This window comes from Aedes aegypti, chromosome 3 (assembly GCF_002204515.2).
Source record: "Aedes aegypti strain LVP_AGWG chromosome 3, AaegL5.0 Primary Assembly, whole genome shotgun sequence".
NCBI lineage: Eukaryota > Metazoa > Arthropoda > Insecta > Diptera > Culicidae > Aedes > Aedes aegypti.
The window spans coordinates 228170300-228188572 of NC_035109.1; the positions used below are offsets into that span (position 1 = coordinate 228170300).

General features: G+C 35.5%; 2 protein-coding genes across 4 annotated transcripts in view; one reads left to right on the forward strand and one right to left on the reverse strand.

Moving 5' to 3' along the window:
* The window catches only part of LOC5567305 (caspase-3), a 33039-nt gene extending 15431 nt beyond the window's left edge, over positions 1-17608 (reverse strand). The window contains exons 1-4 of one of the 3 annotated variants that reach the window (XM_021854138.1): positions 16990-17606; positions 558-772; positions 224-490; positions 30-162 (exon numbers count right to left, since the gene is read on the reverse strand). In XM_021854138.1, coding sequence (XP_021709830.1) covers positions 30-162; positions 224-490; positions 558-772; positions 16990-17480 — 1106 coding nt within the window. In that variant the 5' untranslated portion in view covers positions 17481-17606. Of the gene's footprint in view, positions 1-29; positions 163-223; positions 491-557; positions 773-16989 lie in introns of all 3 variants that reach the window. The other 2 variants (XM_001651687.3, XM_021854139.1) reach the window with 2 other exon arrangements.
* Positions 1-18273, forward strand: part of LOC5567299 — a 440692-nt gene that overhangs the window by 93392 nt on the left and 329027 nt on the right. The window lies entirely within an intron of this gene.

Below are 18273 nucleotides of genomic sequence, written 5' to 3' on the forward strand. Positions count from 1 at the left end.
CCGACACCTAGTCTACTGTTCTGATTTACTTGTTAACGCAGAAAATATTTCTCATCAAACGCATTATGTCTATTATTTCCTTATCGGAGTTTTGCTCAATGAGTTTGAAAAGCGTTTGGATGAATGTGGTGCCTTCAGTGGTATACCTGAACGATAATGTGCCTGCAAACGATTCGAATTTGAATGTTGGTCAAACAATAAGAGAAAATTAGATACAGTCTACCTTCATACGTGCTGAAACACTTCAGAATATCGAACTTGTTCGTGGCAGTCCGAGTAGCATCCGCTTCCATAACTGCATCTCCCTTGCATGCTTGCACGAAGAAAAGTTTCGGCTTACCCTTCAGTGTCTCGTTCATCAACGTCGGTTCAACAATGGTAGTATCCAGATGGTAGAATCCGTTTGAGGTTTGGATGTGATCATTTAGTCCTCCGTGACTCATTATAACAATCATCAGGCTAGAATAGCTTCCAAAATTTTTCAATGTGACTGAAAATTAAGTGTGTAAATTATTAGGAATTATATCCATATTCCCATCTAAACATCATTATCATACCTTCGTTCATTTTCTTCTTCACCTTCGTCACACTGAAATCCTCACAAATGTCCGCTATCTTCATATTGTATCCTTTGACAAATTCTTTGATTAGCTTGAGATCGAGTTCACTACCTTTTCGATGCAGTTGTTTGTTATTTTTGAATATGTTATGAAATATCAAAACGTATGCCGGTTTCCTAAGATCGTATTTTTCCAGAGATACAGTGGCGGGTCTGAAATTGATTGAAAACACGTTATTTCAAACAAAAAGCAGGCATCCGAATAGAATCAGCTGAAAATTGCATAATGGGGTAGTTAAGGATAGATTCACAGTTTTTCGCTATAAAAACTCTCCAGAGAAGGTATCTAAACGATTCTTTGTTCTGTCAGTTTCACCCTGATAAGTTTATGTTTTTTCAGCAAAGTTGGTATTTTTTGGAATAAATACGATTCAAATTTAGTTGGTCTCGAGTTGTTGAAAAGAGAACCTCAGATTAACCCGTAGCTGTTATGTGAAGGCTACCGACAAAGGTCGCAATTACATGAAACTTCATATCCACACATTTTTGATAATTCAATACATTTTTTTTCTTAATATCGCTGATAAGAACCGGTAGAGCATTAGTCAGGAGCATAGGAAAACAAGTTATTACTAACTAATTGCGAAAAAGCTCAAAAACTTGCTATGCAGTTTGAAAGCGCGCATAATTTTAATTTAGCACCTACTAGTCCAATAGAAAACCAAGTTAATCAGGATTTCGAAAATATTCTCAATCAAGAGAATGTTTTCGAAAATTCCTGGGAGAAATCAAAATTCCTGTGAAGAAATGAGAACTATTATTAAAAAATCAAAAATGTGGAAGCTCCTGGCGATAATGGAATTTTCTTCATCCTCATCATGAAACTTCCAGAAAGTTGCTTATCATTCTTAGTTGATATATTTAACAAATATTTTAAATTAGCACATTTTCCAGACAAATGGAAAAATTCTAAGGTTGGACCACAGATAACAGGTGTTTATGTTAGAACAAAAAATTTCTGAAAACCTGCTCAAACATTCAAATTGAAACTCCTTGCAATCACTAGCGCCGCCACACAGCGAATTGCGTCAATCAGTGATGAATATCAGCATCTTGAAATATTTCATATTCACCACTAACATCATCATGGGAATTTAGCGATGACAGCGCCACCACGATGTTGCTACTTGTGTTGTTATTTAAAATAACCATTAATTTTTTTTACACAGTTTTACAATCGGACTTCAAAGTCAGTTTTCTGTGGTTGTACCAATTTTAAAACCAGACAAAAATCCTGCAGAAACTTCTAGCTATTGTCCAATCAGTTTTCTTTTTTTCATCAGTAAACTTTTTGAAAAGGTCATTTTGAACAGAATGATGACCCACATCAACGAAAATTCATTTTTTGCCAATGAACAGTTCGGATTCCGCCATGGACATTCGACCACTCATCAACTGTTAGTGTAACAAATTTTATCCGTTCCAACAAATCTGAAGGCTATTCTACTGGTCTTGCTCTTCGAGACAAAGAAAAAGCATTCGACAGTGTTTGGCATGAAGGATTGATCGTAAAACTAAAAACCTTCAATTTTCGAACATACATAGTTAGAATAATTCAAAGTTATCTGTCAAATCGTACACTTCAGGGTAATTATCAGAACTGCAGGTTTGAAAGAATTCCTGTAAGAGCTGGTGTTCCTCAAGGCTGCATTTTGGGACCAATATAATACAATGTTTTCACATCTGACTTACCTGAGTTACCTCAAAAATCCTTGTTTGCGAATGACACAGACCTTTCCAAGGCCAAAGAACGAAGTCTGTGTGTCATCCGTAGTCGATTGCAAAGAAGATTGGATATTTTTTCTTCATACTTACAAAAATGGAAGATTTCTTCTAATGCTTCCAAAACTCAACTGATAATATTTCCACATAAACCAAAAGCTCTTTATTTGAAACCTTCAAGTAGACATGACACCGGGGATTTTCTTAGCGGCTTTCAGTCTCAACGGCAATCAGAACTAAAATATTTCTTCTACGCTCAAAGTTTCGATTGTATTTTCAATCTTTTTCAACAATCGAAACGTTGGGCGTAGAAGAAATATTTTAGTTCTGATTGCCGTTGAGACTGAAAGCCGCTAAGAAAATCCCCGGTGTAACTCATAACAGTCGAAAGCATCTAACTCAAGTAGACATGTTGCCACGATAAGAGGGGTTCCAATAAATTGGTCAGATGAAGTTAAGTATCTAGGGCTCATGCTAGATAAGAATTTAACATTCAAAAATCACATTGAGGGCATTCAAGCCAAATTTAACAAATATGTAAAATGTCTCTATCCCCTTATTAATAGAAAATCAAAACTTTGTCTTAAGAACAAGCTTTTGATATTGAAACAAATTTTCAGGCCAGCCATGTTGTATGCTGTACCAATATGGACTAGCTGTTGTAATACCAGGAAGAGAGCTCTGCAGAGAATTCAAAATAAAATTTTGAAAATGATTCTGAGGCTTTAGTACCAATGAGTTACATAGAATATCCAATGTTAAAACATTGGAACAAATGTCAAATAAAATAAATAATAATTTCAGGCAAAACTCGTAATGTTTTCAAGTTTACATTACAATCTTCTTTTGCCACGATTAATACGTTATATATTTAGGTTAAGTTAGGTTAAGTAAATTAAAAAGGTGTTTTCCTTTCCTGCTTATAGGTGAAATCAACTCACCTGTAAAAAATCTGAACTGCTACGGCAAATGAAAAGTAATATATTGTTAACAAAAGTATCAAATTTGTTTTACCAAGTAATGATGATAGTGTTGTCTAATAATACAGAACACCTAGATGCAAGAAATGAATGTAATGTTTTGAATGATATTAATACATGTTACGGACACTTAAGGTTTCAGTGATGTATACAAATCATCTTGAATAAATTATTCTGTACGATTCCTCATTTTTATAACACTTAGTTTTTCAATGGTATCTAAAGATGTTTACTCCGCAATTTGTAGAATTTTTAATGAATAGAAATGTATAGCTTTTCCTGATTCTTATTCCGGACGCTTCCCCATTTTTGCTTTATATTCTGGACACTTTTATTCGAATTTCGAGCTGCTCTTATAAATAATAAAATCTCAAAAATTAATTGAACTCACCAAACAATTAGATAAATGTCTAAGGCAGTTCGGTATTTTAAATTTTAATAGATATTTATAAAAAAATATTTATTCATAAATATTTTAAAGTGGGAAAATTTGACATTTCGTGTGAGATGTTTTTCAATACAAAGTCGAGTGTCCGGAATTTGAATCAGAATGGTTTAACGTATTTAAAATCATACAACATACATCATGTTGTTTGATTTCTCAGCGTTATTGTGCTTTAAGAAACACTTTACTTAAGTTCCACAACTTCAACTGCTTTAAATAAATAGAAATGTGAGGCGTTTTCGATACTTATTCTGGACGCCTCCTCACTTTTGCACCATATCCCGGACACATTGAATCGAATTCCAGACAATCTATGGAAATCATTTTAAGAAAAATTAGAAAAAAATTGAACTCATCAAGCCATTAGAGATGACTGAGGCAGCAGGCATGGGAAAATTCACGAATGACACCGATAAAAAATAGCAAAAAATCTGCTGCTAACGAATATTTAGTTTTTTTAAATTTCTTTATTAGTATCATTCCAAACATTACATTCATTTCTTATATCTAGGTGTTCTGTGTTATAAGACAACACTATCATCCTAATTTGGTAAAACAAATTTAATAATATTTCGTGATAGCTGAACCGTACTGGGTGGAGTATGGCATGAAAGCGTCGAAACCGATTGTTTAAAAGCGAAAATCGGAAGGAACACGAAGAGAAGTGAATGCCAATACATTTGCACCTGCGAAGGCACGAGTGAACGCATTTAGCATCCATTCACCGAATGCATTGAACTGACTGAGCGGATTCCCACTTACTGAATCATTCCGTAGTGTGGATTGCCAGTCAGTGAACGCTCATCAGCACTCAAACCCGAATGCCACTCGAACGGAATCAGAATGGGCACTGGAAATTGGAACGTTCGACTTGGTTAAAGAAACGGTTTTCTCGCTCCCGACTGTGCGTGGAAGCGAGTAAGGGAAACGCAATAACTGAGTGAGTGTTTCCCATGCTTGGGTGAGTGTTGGTCTAGAAGAGCCCGAATTTGTGTACCTTTGTTGACTCTTCAATTGACTGGTCCAGTGACTATGTTTGGACAGAAAACGAAATGTTTCATTTGAGTAGATCCGCTTTTAGCCATTGCTCAAAATGTGATCACAGTGATTTATACACCGTTTTATACAGAAAATTTCGAAACATTTCGTTCGAAATTTCTCACACACAAAGAAGAGTGTCTGGAATTTGAAGCTGTCTGGAATTCTAATCACAATGGTATTTGTGCCATAAGCACTGTGCTTATTTTAAGACGCTAAGCGTTCGGCGTATCTGTTCTCGAAATAAGATGCTAGGCGTTAAGGGGTCAATAATGATAACAAATCTGAACGATGACGCTCTTTCGAAGAAAACGATAAAAAAATGCTTCCAGAGGCGTTTTCGAATAGACGATAATGATGTTCTCTCATAGCTAGCCACGGTGTGTCTCGAACCATAAAAAAACGATTGGAAAGATGTAGTATTCGAGCATTTCATCGATGAGTTGAAAATATTTCATCGAGGAAAACGTAATTTCAAGTGACTTGAAGGTTTTGGGTTTATTTTAAAACATATGATCATGGCTTAAAAAATCGAATACAATCAATAATTTATATTTATTTCACAAATGCTTTAACTTCACCATTACCAGTTTGTGCAATTATCAGATTTGCAGTAATCATTTAAAAGATATGCCCTATAATCCATACTATATATGTAACAACATTAAATTAAATTAATTACTATAAGTGTACTCTTTACATACCGTCGATGGGGATGACAATGGGTCTAGGGGGTGAGATTGGGTCAAAACGGAAAAATATGATTTATGAAATATTTCAGCCAATAACGCCGATATTACTAAAATTAATAATTCATATGTTAGTGAACATATTATTACACATAGTTCACCACAAAATACAGTTTTAGAAATAATAGTTTTTGTTTACTATATCAATAAACTTGTATGTTGAAATTAGATAAAATTTACAGCTTTAAATTTCTACTGCGCAAAGTATCACGCATGTACTTAAACCTCTATCGTTATATTAGTAGAAGGTTGATAGTCTTTTCGTTACACTTCACACGTATTTTCCGTAATCTATTCGATTTTTCCACAAAAATGTTTTTTTTTCGGTACGGTGCCTAAAGCATCAAAAATGGGGGTGAGGTTGGGTCAAGCAAGAACGATAGTAAATGAAATGGCAAGTCCACTATTTGACATTTTACGGTGCCAGGTGTTCTCTTTTTCCATTAAGATGTGTTTATTCTTTCTTAATACAGCATCTCTGAAACATTAAACAAGTCTACTTGAGTATTCCGTGCATTGAATAACAATTCAACGCATTTTGACAACTTCTCAAACCAACAACTGTGTTTAGTATGCAGCAGCATCGTTTAATTTTATCAAATTGATTTTTTTTAAAAATAAATTATTCATCAGTGTTTTAATATTATAGAAACATCTCACGGAAGTACAAATGAGTTGGATCGCTGTCAGTGCGCATCGTACCTTCGTGCTGTGCGTACACGAATTCTCTCTGCTCTTGCTCTTGCATTCTGTGTGATGAAGGTGAACGGAGTAGTTTGTTTCTGCCGTGCAGTAATAAAGATAATTAATTACGTGTGAAATAGTGAAAGTGCCGCGGGAATTTAATTTCAATTGCGTGCCAAACAGTGTTTTTCAACGGAATAAGTACAGAGCATTTTGTCTCTTGCACTTATTTTCATTTAATTGTGGAATTTACCCCAGCTGCCGCTGGTGGTTTGGTAATTTTTATGTGCGTCTTCTTGTGTTCTGTGTTGTTTGCATGTATCGCTTGCTTGTTGTGTATATGGAATAAGCGGGATGGATGTATGTGCAAAATGTTCAGCTGGGTTTGTTGCAAGTGATTATCCATTAGCGTGTGTTGGGTGCAAGTGTACTAAGGTATTTCACTACAAGTGCACTTCCCTCACAAAAGCTATGGCAAAGCTTGCAACAGAGAACGATAATATTGTATTCAAGTGTGACGACTGTCTATCGAGTCAGTGTTGTGACGGGCAGAATGTATTGGAATCGGACGTCAAACGAATCGAGAAAGAGGTGAAGAAGATTTCTTCGCTCTCTGATTCTATTGATGGCATCCGAGATCACATTGTTGCCCAGATAGATAGCGCGTTGCGGGCCGGTATGGAACAATTGGGGAAAAGTATAAACAGCACATTGGATGAAGCGACTGTTGGTTTCCAAAATTTAATTAAGAAAGAGTTGGAAAATATGAAGGGTTCATTTTTTCAATTTAATTCGAGTAAAAATGTAGCTGCAATGAATATGGTACAAGGTACATCAAGAAAGGCTCCGGAGCTTAATCAGACTCCCAGAAGTAAAAAACGTAAAGTTAATGAAGACGTTGACGATACGTCTGAAAATGTTTTCAAAGAGTGTGTTAGTTTCGCGGATGTTGTTAAAAACGACTCTGGGAATAAGAGTAATAACAATAGTAGTAGGAATAAAAGCACAGCGACTAATGATGTTAGAGCTGTTCGTAAGGCTCGTCCGGTCATTGTGATCAAACCAAAAGAGTCCAACCAAAGTAGTGAAGATACTCGAAAATTTTTGAACAGTAAATTGGATCCAAAAACACACAAAATCAGTAACTTTCGGAACGGTAAAGATGGCTCCATTATTGCTGAGTGTGCAACAGGATATAATGTTAATGCTGTGAAAGATACCATACAAAGCAATTTGGGTGAAAGCTACATTGCTGTTGTTCCCTCATCGGTGCCAAGACTTAAAGTGATGGGCATGAGCGATCAGTATTCTTCCGATGAATTCATTCAGATTTTGAAAGATCAGAATGAAGACATCGCTATAAATGATGTAAAAGTAATAAGAATGTATGAAAATCCACATTTCAAATACAACAAGTACAATGTTGTGATTGAGGTCGATAAAGAGACTCATAATTGTTTGTTGACGGCGAAAAAAGTATACATAAGGTTTGATCGGTGCCGTATTGTTTCCGATTACACTGTTCTAAGATGTTTCCAATGTGGAGAATTTGGACACATGAGCGCAAATTGTAAAAATGAGAACAAATGCTCTAAGTGTAGTGAAAGTCACAAAACGTCTGAGTGTACGTCAACTGTATTGAAATGTGTTAATTGTATCAAAATGAATAACGAGCGTAAGCTTAACTTGGACGTAAACCACGGTGCATTCAATATTACTGAATGTGCAGTCTTCAAGCGATTACTTGAGCGTAAGAAAAGCAGCATGCATTTCAATGAATAGCAACCAAGTTCCAGAAGAGATGTGAACCAATTTGACATTTTATATTTCAATATAGCTGGTTTGTCTACAAACTACGTTGCACTACGTCAGATTGTAGAAGATAAACGTCCATTTTTAGTCTTTTTATCAGAAACGCATATTGTTGATTTGGATGCATTTGAACAGTATAGTATTCCGGGATATAATGTAGCTGCTTGTTTGTCACATTCAAGACACACTGGCGGAGTTGCTATTTATGTCAAAGAATCGGTTCAGTACAAGCTTCAATTGAACGAAGTTTGTGAAGGTAATTGGTTCTTGGGCATTGCAGTTGATCGTGACATGAAGATGGGTAATTACGGTGTATTGTATCACTCTCCCAGTGCAAGTGACCAGCGTTTTATTGAAATTTTGGAAAACTGGCTTGAGATGTTTGTAGATTGTAGTAAATTAAATGTTCTTGCTGGAGACTTTAATATCAATTGGTGTGACAATTCAAATTCGAATCATTTGAGACGACTAGCAGATTTTTTTAATTTAAAACAAAAAGTAAATGATTTTACGCGTATTTCCAGGCACAGTAAAACTTTGATTGATCATGTGTACTCAAATTTCGACTCTGTTAATACTGTTACGTGTTTTGATTTGAAAATAACCGATCATGAAACATTAATAATTAACGTAGAAGATACTGGTAATTTAGAAGACGTTGTAAATGTTAAGTGCTGGAGGAAATATTCAAAACAAGCAATTTCGGGTCTTATCGAGAGAAATGTGGATTTTCAAGCAAATAGCGGTTCTTTAGATCAAAAATCAGCTGTTCTAACTGACGTTTTGAAAACTTGTACCAATCAATTAGTTGAACAAAAAGTTGTAACATTGAAAAATTCGAACAGCTGGTACAATTTAGATCTTTTACGTCTTAAACGCAAGAGGGATAAACTGTACAAAAGAGTACTTAGGAATAATAGTGAAAACAATTGGACAAGGTACAAGATCGCGCGGAACAAATATTCGCAAAGTTTGAAACAAACACGTTGTGAATATATTCAGAGAAAAATTGATCAGCATCAAAACAACAGCAGAGAGTTATGGAAAATTTTGAAATCTTTGTTAAAGCCTAGTAAATCTAAATCGCGGTCCATAACCTTCAATGGCACAATAGAAGATTCTGAACAAGTAATAGCATGTAAATTTAATGAATACTTTGTTGATAGTGTTTCATCAATCAACCGATCCATCGAGTTAGTTGATGAACCTGATGAAATAAAACAGCCGATAAACATTAATTGTAGATTAGAAAGCTTTCACCCAATTACGATGGAAGAATTAAAACATATTTGCTTTTCTATGGGAAAGACGGCTGGCGTAGATAACGTAAATGCAAAGATAATTCAAGATTGCTTTCATGTTATCGGACACAGCTTGCTGGACCTAATAAATGAATCACTGCAAACTGGGCACGTGCCACAAGTTTGGAAGGAATCCTTAGTGATCCCTATTCAAAAGGTTGCTGGGACGATTAAAGCCGAAGAGTTTCGTCCCATCAACATGTTGCACACATTAGAGAAAATTTTAGAACTTGTTATTAAAGGCCAGCTTTTAACGTACTTAAATAGTAACAACTTGCTGATACCGGAACAATCGGGATATCGGGAAGGTCATTCCTGTGAAACCGCATTGAACTTGGTATTGGCTAAGTGGAAAGAACAAATGGAGCGAAAAGATACGATTATTGCTGTTTTTTTGGATCTGAAGCGCGCCTTTGAAACAATCTCTCGGCCCTTATTGTTAAAAACAATCAGGCGTTTTGGAATTTCGTGTTCTGCATATAAATGGTTTGAAAGCTATTTATCTGACAGAACCCAACGGACTGCTTTTAATGATTTTATATCCAGTCCCGTGGAGAATAACCTTGGTGTGCCACAGGGAAGTGTATTAGGGCCTATTTTATTCATTATGTACATTAATGACATGCGACGAGTCTTACGATTTTGTGATATTAATTTGTTTGCTGATGATACCGTGATATTCATTGCAGCTAAAAACATAGAATATGCCGTTTCACACTTGAATGCAGATTTACGTTCTCTGAGTAGATGGTTGAAATACAAACAATTGAAATTGAATATAAGTAAGACTAAATTCATGGTTACTTCGCGGGATCGAGTAAATGATAATGTCTCTGTGAAAATTGATGATGAGACAATTGACCGCGTGCGCGATATTAAATATCTTGGCGTGATTATTGATGACAAGTTAAAGTTTGACTCTCATATTGACAATGTTATCAAGAAAATAGCCAAAAAGTATGGAGTTCTCTGTCGCTTGAAAAACGATTTAAATGTTGCAAGTAAAATACAGTTGTATAAATCAATCATCTCTCCTCATCTAGACTTCTGCCCCTCCATCTTGTTTCTAGCAAATGAAACTCAAATATCGAGATTGCAACGTTTGCAGAATAAAACAATGCGTTTGATTTTAAGATGTAACCGGTTCACTTCCTCCTCTTTTTTATTAGATGCCCTACAATGGTTATCAGTGAAGCAAAGAATTGTGTATTTGACAATGGTGTTTATTTTTAAAGTAGTAAATGGATTGTTGCCTCGATATTTGTGTGATCGAATTGAAAGAGGAAGTGATGTTCATAGATATAATACTAGAAACGCGGATGATATAAGAACACCGTATTTTTTAACCAGTGCTTCACAAAATTCTTTGTTTTTTAAAGGAATCAATGTCTTCAATTCAATGCCTATACACATCAAACGTGCAACAACACTAACACAGTTCAAAAGACTATGTATTTCACACGTCAAAGCTGCCTTTTGAACAGCTACTCTGATAAGTTTTTTAGACTTAGACTAATTTTATATCTTGACGAAGTTATCATTAACTGATATTTTGTATGGACTAATTTGTATTTGTTTTAATATTATTGGGGCACTAATAAACTATAATGTTCGCCTCGATGATGGATTTTTTATATTTTGACGTAGTTATAGTTTACTCTTTTTTGTGAAGTCTACAGAGATTTGAGCCCCGCGCGCGGTACACAGGTATAAATGACTTTTGATTATTTATCAACCAATTTGGGGATTTAGGCTGTTGGATGATTCTATTAATTAGTAGTAAGTTGTCTGGTTGAATGTCGGAAATTTCTTGAAAATGCGAATAATGCCCATAGTTTTTGAAATCAGCTTGCGGGGTTACCAAATCTGGCAATGTTTTGGATTTTGTTGAACTTTCATGATCACTGGTGTAATGCTTACGAATATTGATGGTTGAGACCAACAGTGTTTTTTAAATTTGTTTTTTTTTTTGCTGTAGAGTATGGAAACTTCTAATGTTGTTTACACCTGTTATAATAATCAGACCGAATATTGCTTGTAAATCTGGTTAACATTGATCACAATTAATTATCTAAAAGATATATCGTCTAGCTCAAACCTCTGTAGGGGTATGTGGCGGGACCATCATCATCATCATCATCATCATCTTGGAAGTTTCCTAAAAACTACCTAAAGCGATAAAACAGTACTTTTCAGTGCTACAAAAACAGTACTTTTCAGTGCTAAAATTAAAAACGGTACTTTTCAGTGCTACTAAAACAGTACTTTTCAGTACTATTTTTTCTACTATTGATCCCTTTACGATCCTTGTTTGGACCCGTGCCTTCGATTTTTCGTTGGACCCGTTGGCGAAAGCTAGCGGTGGTAATCCTTCTTGGACACCGTCTTGGGAAAAAACCTTTCGAAGGTCACGTCTTCTTTCGTTTATTAATTAAACATGGTATCAACAACTAACAAAAGGAAGGGTGAATCTCTGAATTCACTACTTCCTTCCAAAAAAGTGGGTTTTAAAACTGTCACTACACGTGGCAAGAATGGAAGAAAGGACGCTTCCCCGGAATGCGAACTTTCTTCCAAGGGTGAAATGAATAATTGTATCGAAATGAGCAATCAGTTCGATGCTCTAGACAAATTTTCCGAACACCAAATCGAAGCAGCCTCTAGCCCAGGCTCTTTGATTCAAGTGAGGAAGCAAAGAGTGCCGCCTATCGTGGTCAGTTGTTCCGAATTTGCGGGATTTAGGCAGGAGATCTTTAACTCCATTAGGGGAATCAAGGTTTCCTTCCAAATCGCAAAGAAAGGAGACTGTCGCGTTTTGCCGGAAACTCTTAAAGATCGTGAGCTTCTTCTCAAACATCTTGAAGAGAAGAAGCACAATTTTTTTACTTATGATGACAAAACTGAACGTTTGTTCAAAGTTGTCTTGAAAGGTCTCTCAAGTGACTATAAATCACCTGAAGAGATCAAAAATGGAATAAATGATTTACTTGGATTTTCCCCAGTCCAAGTAATCATTATGAAAAAGAGAACCCAATCTGGCATTGTTCGGAAAGGGCTTTCTCAAGAATTTTATTTAGTTCACTTTAACAAAAAAGAACTAAATAATATTAAAACTTTAGAAAAAGCAAAACTTTTGTTTGATGTCCGTGTGACATGGGAACATTTCCAGAAACCTGGAGGAAATTACCAGAACCCCACTCAGTGCCGTCGGTGCCAAAAGTGGGGTCATGCTACAAAAAATTGTCGCATGGATGCTAAATGCATGATTTGCGGAGGTTCTTCTCACGCCAAAGACGTCTGTCCAGTGAAGGAAGATACCACTAAATTCATATGTTGTAATTGCGGGGCTAACCGCAAGTCCAATTTTTGGAATTGTCCTTCACGCAAAAAGGTCATTGAGGCTCGTGCCAGGCAGATGAAAGATAATATGCGTTACGATAACGGTCGTTTCCGGAATTTGCCTGGTAGAGTATCGAACAATGCTCATTTTTCAGTTAACGATCGCTTGATCATGAATCATACCCATCAGGAAGATCATAATCATGCTCATTCACAAACTAATTTTAATCCGTCGGGTAGCCATTCGAATCTTTCTATTTCGAATGTATCTACCCACGGTAAATCCTTTGCCGATATCGTAGCAGGAAATTCGAACTCCTCCCCTGTTCGATCCATGGGTACCCATTCTACTTGTTTCAAATCAAATGGAAAAAACCCTACCGCCACAGGTAACTCCGCTTCTTCGTCTACCGGAAATTCCAATGGGAAATCACATGACATGTCTGCCTCTGATTTTAATTTTCTAACTGAACAATTGAATCTAATGATTGATGCAATGTTCAAAGCCACCACTGTGACTGAAGCAGTCCAAGTAGGTGTAAAATTTACAAATCAAATTGTTATTGGAATACGTTTTTCTAATGGATCCAAATAATAATTTAAATATTTTAAATTGGATTGCTCGTTCTCTGAATGGTAAAGAGGACGAGCTGTTTAATTTTCTTACGGTTAATAACGTGCATATAGCAGTTATTACCGAAACGTATTTAAAACCTGGATCTAAACTCAAAAGAGATCCTAACTTTTTTGTTTATCGTAATGATCGACTTGATGGGGCATGTGGAGGAGTTGCAATCATCATTCATAGGCATATAAAACATCAACTGTTTTCATCATTTGAAACTAAAGTTTTTGAAACTTTAGGTGTTTCTGTTGAAACACAGTTTGGTAAATATACTTTCATAGCTGCCTATTTGCCTTTTCAATGCTCTGGACAGCAAGTTAATTTGCTCCAAACTGACTTGCGAAAATTGACTCGCAATAAGTCAAAATGTTTTGTCATTGGTGACTTTAATGCCAAACATCGGTCATGGAATAATTCTCAAAGTAATTCCAACGGCAGAATTTTATTTGATGAGTGCTCTTCAGGATATTTCTCAATTCAATACCCTGATAGCCCCACATGTTTTTCCTCTTCTAGAAATCCATCTACGATTGATTTGGTCTTAACCGACTCTAGTCATCTTTGTAGCCAACTGATTACTTATGCTGATTTTGATTCTGATCGTGTCCCTGTTACATTTCAAATATCCCAAGAAGCGATTCTCAATCCTATCAGCTCCACTTTCAATTATTTACGAGCCGACTGGAATATATATAAAACGTATGTTGACTCCAATCTTGATGTTAACATTTCTTTAGAAACTAAACTTGATATTGACAATGCTCTTGAAACTTTAACAAATTCCATTGTTGAAGCCAGAAGCATTGCAATTCCAAAATGTGAAGTAAAATTTGAATCCGTGATTATAGACGATGATCTTAAACTCTTGATCCGTCCTCAAAACTTGAGGAGAAGGCAATTTCAACGCACTCGCGATCCTGCTATGAAAATTATATGGCAGGATTTGCAGAAAGAAATCAAGAAACGTTTTGCTCAATTAAGAAACAAAAATTTTGAAAATAAAATTTCTCAATTGGACCCTGGCTCTAAGCCGTTTTGGAAATTATCGAAAATCTTGAAAAAACCTCAGAAGCCAATACCGGCATTGAAAGAGGAAAACAAATTATTACTAACTAATTGCGAAAAAGCTCAAAAACTTGCTATGCGGTTTGAAAGTGCGCACAATTTTAATTTAGGACTTACTAGTCCAATTGAAAATGAAGTTACTCAGGAGTTCGAAAAAATTCTCAATCAAGAGAACGTTTTCGAAAATGCCTGGGAGACTGATTTGGAAGAAGTGAGAACTATTATTAAAAAATTCGAAAACATGAAAGCTCCTGGCGATGATGGAATTTTCTACATCCTCATCAAGAAACTTCCAGAAAGTAGCTTATCATTTTTAGTTGATATATTTAACAAATGCTTTCAATTAGCATATTTTCCTGACAAATGGAAAAATGCTAAGGTTGTTCCAATTTTGAAACCAGACAAAAATCCTGCAGAAGCTTCTAGCTATCGTCCAATCAGTTTGCTTTCCTCCATCAGTAAACTTTTTGAAAAAGTTATTTTGAACAGAATGATGGCCCACATCAACGAAAATTCAATTTTTGCCAATGAACAGTTCGGATTCCGCCATGGACATTCAACTTTTACGTGTAACAAATTTGATCCGTTCCAACAAATCTGAAGGCTATTCTACTGGTCTTGCTCTTCTAGACATAGAAAAAGCATTCGACAGTGTTTGGCATGAAGGTTTGATTGTAAAATTAAAAAACTTTAATTTTCCAACATACATTGTTAGAATAATTCAAAGTTATCTGTCAAATCGTACACTTCAGGTTAATTATCAGAACTCCAGATCTGAAAGACTTCCTGTAAGAGCTGGTGTTCCTCAAGGCAGCATTTTGGGACCAATATTATACAATATTTTCACATCTGACTTACCTGAGCTACCTCAGGGATGTCAAAAATCTTTGTTTGCGGATGACACAGGCCTCTCCGCCAAAGGACGAAGCCTGCGTGTCATCTGTAGTCGATTGCAAAAAAGTTTGGATATTTTTTCTTCATACTTGCAAAAATGGAAGATTTCTCCTAATGCTTCCAAAACTCAACTAATAATATTCCCACATAAACCAAAAGCTCTTTATTTGAAACCTTCAAGTAGACATGTTGTCACGATGAGAGGGGTTCCAATAAATTGGTCAGATGAAGTTAAGTATCTAGGGCTCATGCTAGATAAGAATTTAACTTTCAAAAATCACATTGAGGGCATTCAAGTCAAATGTAATAAATATGTAAAATGTCTCTATCCCCTTATTAATAGAAAATCAAAACTTTGTCTTAAGAACAAGCTGTTGATATTCAAACAAATTTTCAGGCCAGCCATGTTGTATGCTGTACCAATATGGACTAGCTGTTGTAATACCAGGAAGAAAGCTCTGCAGAGAATTCAAAATAAAATTTTGAAAATGATTCTGAGGCTTCCTCCCTGGTATAGTACCAATGAGTTACATAGAATATCCAATGTTGAAACATTGGAACAAATGTCAAATACAATCATTAATAATTTCAGGCAAAAATCGTTACAATCTTCTATTGCCACGATTAATGCGTTATATGTTTAGGTTAAGTTAAGTTAAGTATATTGTTTTTCTCTTATAAGCAGGTGAAATCAACTCACCTGTAAAAAAAAAAACTGAACTGCTACGGCAAATGAAATGTAATATGTTGTTAACAAAATGTTAATTAAATCTTAAATTTGTTTTACCAAATTAGGATGATAGTGTTGTCAAATAACACAGAACACCTAGATATAAGAAATTAATGTAATGTTTGGAATGATACTAATAAAGAAATTAAAAAAAAAAAAAAAAGTTGGATCGCTGAAATTCAGGGAATATAACGTCAACATCTGCCTGAAATGTATTAGTCGTGGAATGTCGCACCGAAATTTAACTATTTGCGAAGGTTTAAAATAATCACTGTTTCAGTACACCTTTGGGGAAACTGAATAGGCCTTATGGCAATGGGGATGAGACTTTGTGGACAATTTGAGGAAAAAAAAACAAGAAAATATATGTAAACTTGACGATAAATGTTGGGTTTACATATTTTTTCTCATAGTTCTTAAATTTTTTGGTATAATCGTTCTTTCAAGTGGGTTGATCATACTTATGAAGCATCTTAGATATCTTTTCGTCTTGTTTGTATCGTATTTCTTCAATATTTTTCAGCTGTGAATGGTTTTGCAATATTTCCAAAAACAAGTTATTTTAATTACAGTGACCCAATGTCACCCCCTCTATGGGATGAGATTGTGTCATTTTTCATTCACTTGTGGTGCCGTTGTGAATAAATATTTTTCTTTAATTTTTTGAACAGTTGGTAATGTACCATCAAAGTATATACACACCAAATTTGAAGTTTATTGGAGTTGTGATAAATAAATAAATCGTAAATATCCCTCTTTGACCCATTCTCGCCCCCAACGACGGTACATATATGGTTAGCCTAACAATATTAAACCAAAATAACTTTCGTTTTCCTCGTCGGAATATTCTCAGATTCACAGAGCAGATGCTCTTTGGAAAGGTGGATGCCGATTTGGTGAATATTTTGTTTGGTTTTTATTTTTAGACACACCGTGTATTGATTCTAGCAAGACGTGCAACAAAAACCTATCGTATTGGTACTCACCCTGGAGACGCAGGTGTATTAGATCGTGCGTTTGACGACTGTGCATCTCGAGCAACAATATTGGGAGACCTGGTCGGAGTAGTAGTTACACTCTTCCAACTCGAGCTAGGTACATATTTGGGCGGTATATTAATTTCCAATGACGTGTATCGCTTTTTGTCATCAGCGGTTCCAAATGAGTTGAACAAATTTCCTGCCGTCTTTGAGACCATACTTGGGGACGCAGATTTAGTTGGTTCTTGATACTTTGGAGTGTTGCTCCTGGTATTAGTGATCGTAGATAGTTGCCGTGTCTTCTCGTACACAGGCTCATAAGTTTTGGATGATGACCCTGGAACAAAGGCCCGGTCTGCAACTGCAGGAGATCCATACGAGTTGACGAATCCCGAACTCGTCGTTTGTAACTTAGAAACGGTCATAGTGGTTATTACACTTCGCGTTGATTGTTTGTGAGAAAGGGTGGTCACTGTTTTTGAAGATTTGTTGGACATTTTTATTTGTACTTTTATTCAACACTGGAGAAACGCACTGAGACTATGAATCACCAGGCCAGGAAAGCGATGCTCATTGTGTGCAATGCGCTTATGTTCGCGGTCAAATGTATACTGAAAGATGATAAGAGAGTGAGTGCTTTTCTTATCGGACGTCAAACTTGGGCTTATCTAATTGGATACATTCTTTAGTGAGGGGTATGGCATTTAGTACACTTATGGAGCGATGCACATGACAACAATTTTGGTGGCACTCCAAAATAATTCACATTGATGATGCTGAAACTGATTTTTGAGTCAAGTTTTGAATTTTCAATATAATATAAGTGTATTACACTGTGGACTTGTGCCATACCGAATAATCTAATTTCTCACGCGCTTCGGTGATATTGAACCGAATCTCTGCCTAAAATTTAAATCAATGAAGTTTTGATCACATCTTCCAACTTCCAGAGGTACACTCATATTCATTTGTAATAAGAGTACTATATTTGGAAATTTATGGTAACCTTGTATCATAAAACAAAATAAATGTAAATCGTAACTCGACCAGTAGATAACAAAAAAATGTGTTACGGGTATAACAAGGTATGTAACAAATAACAAATTTTGTTTCATTTTTGTAGAAGCGCTTTGGGTTGATGTAAAAAAAAATAACACAATTAAAACAAAATCAGTTATAATAAAAAGCTGTTTGTATAACAAAATTTGTTATATCCCTGTTGTAATCCACAGGTTGAGATATTACAAGTAATTTACAGCAAATAATAATAATGAAACAAAGTGTAGTGAA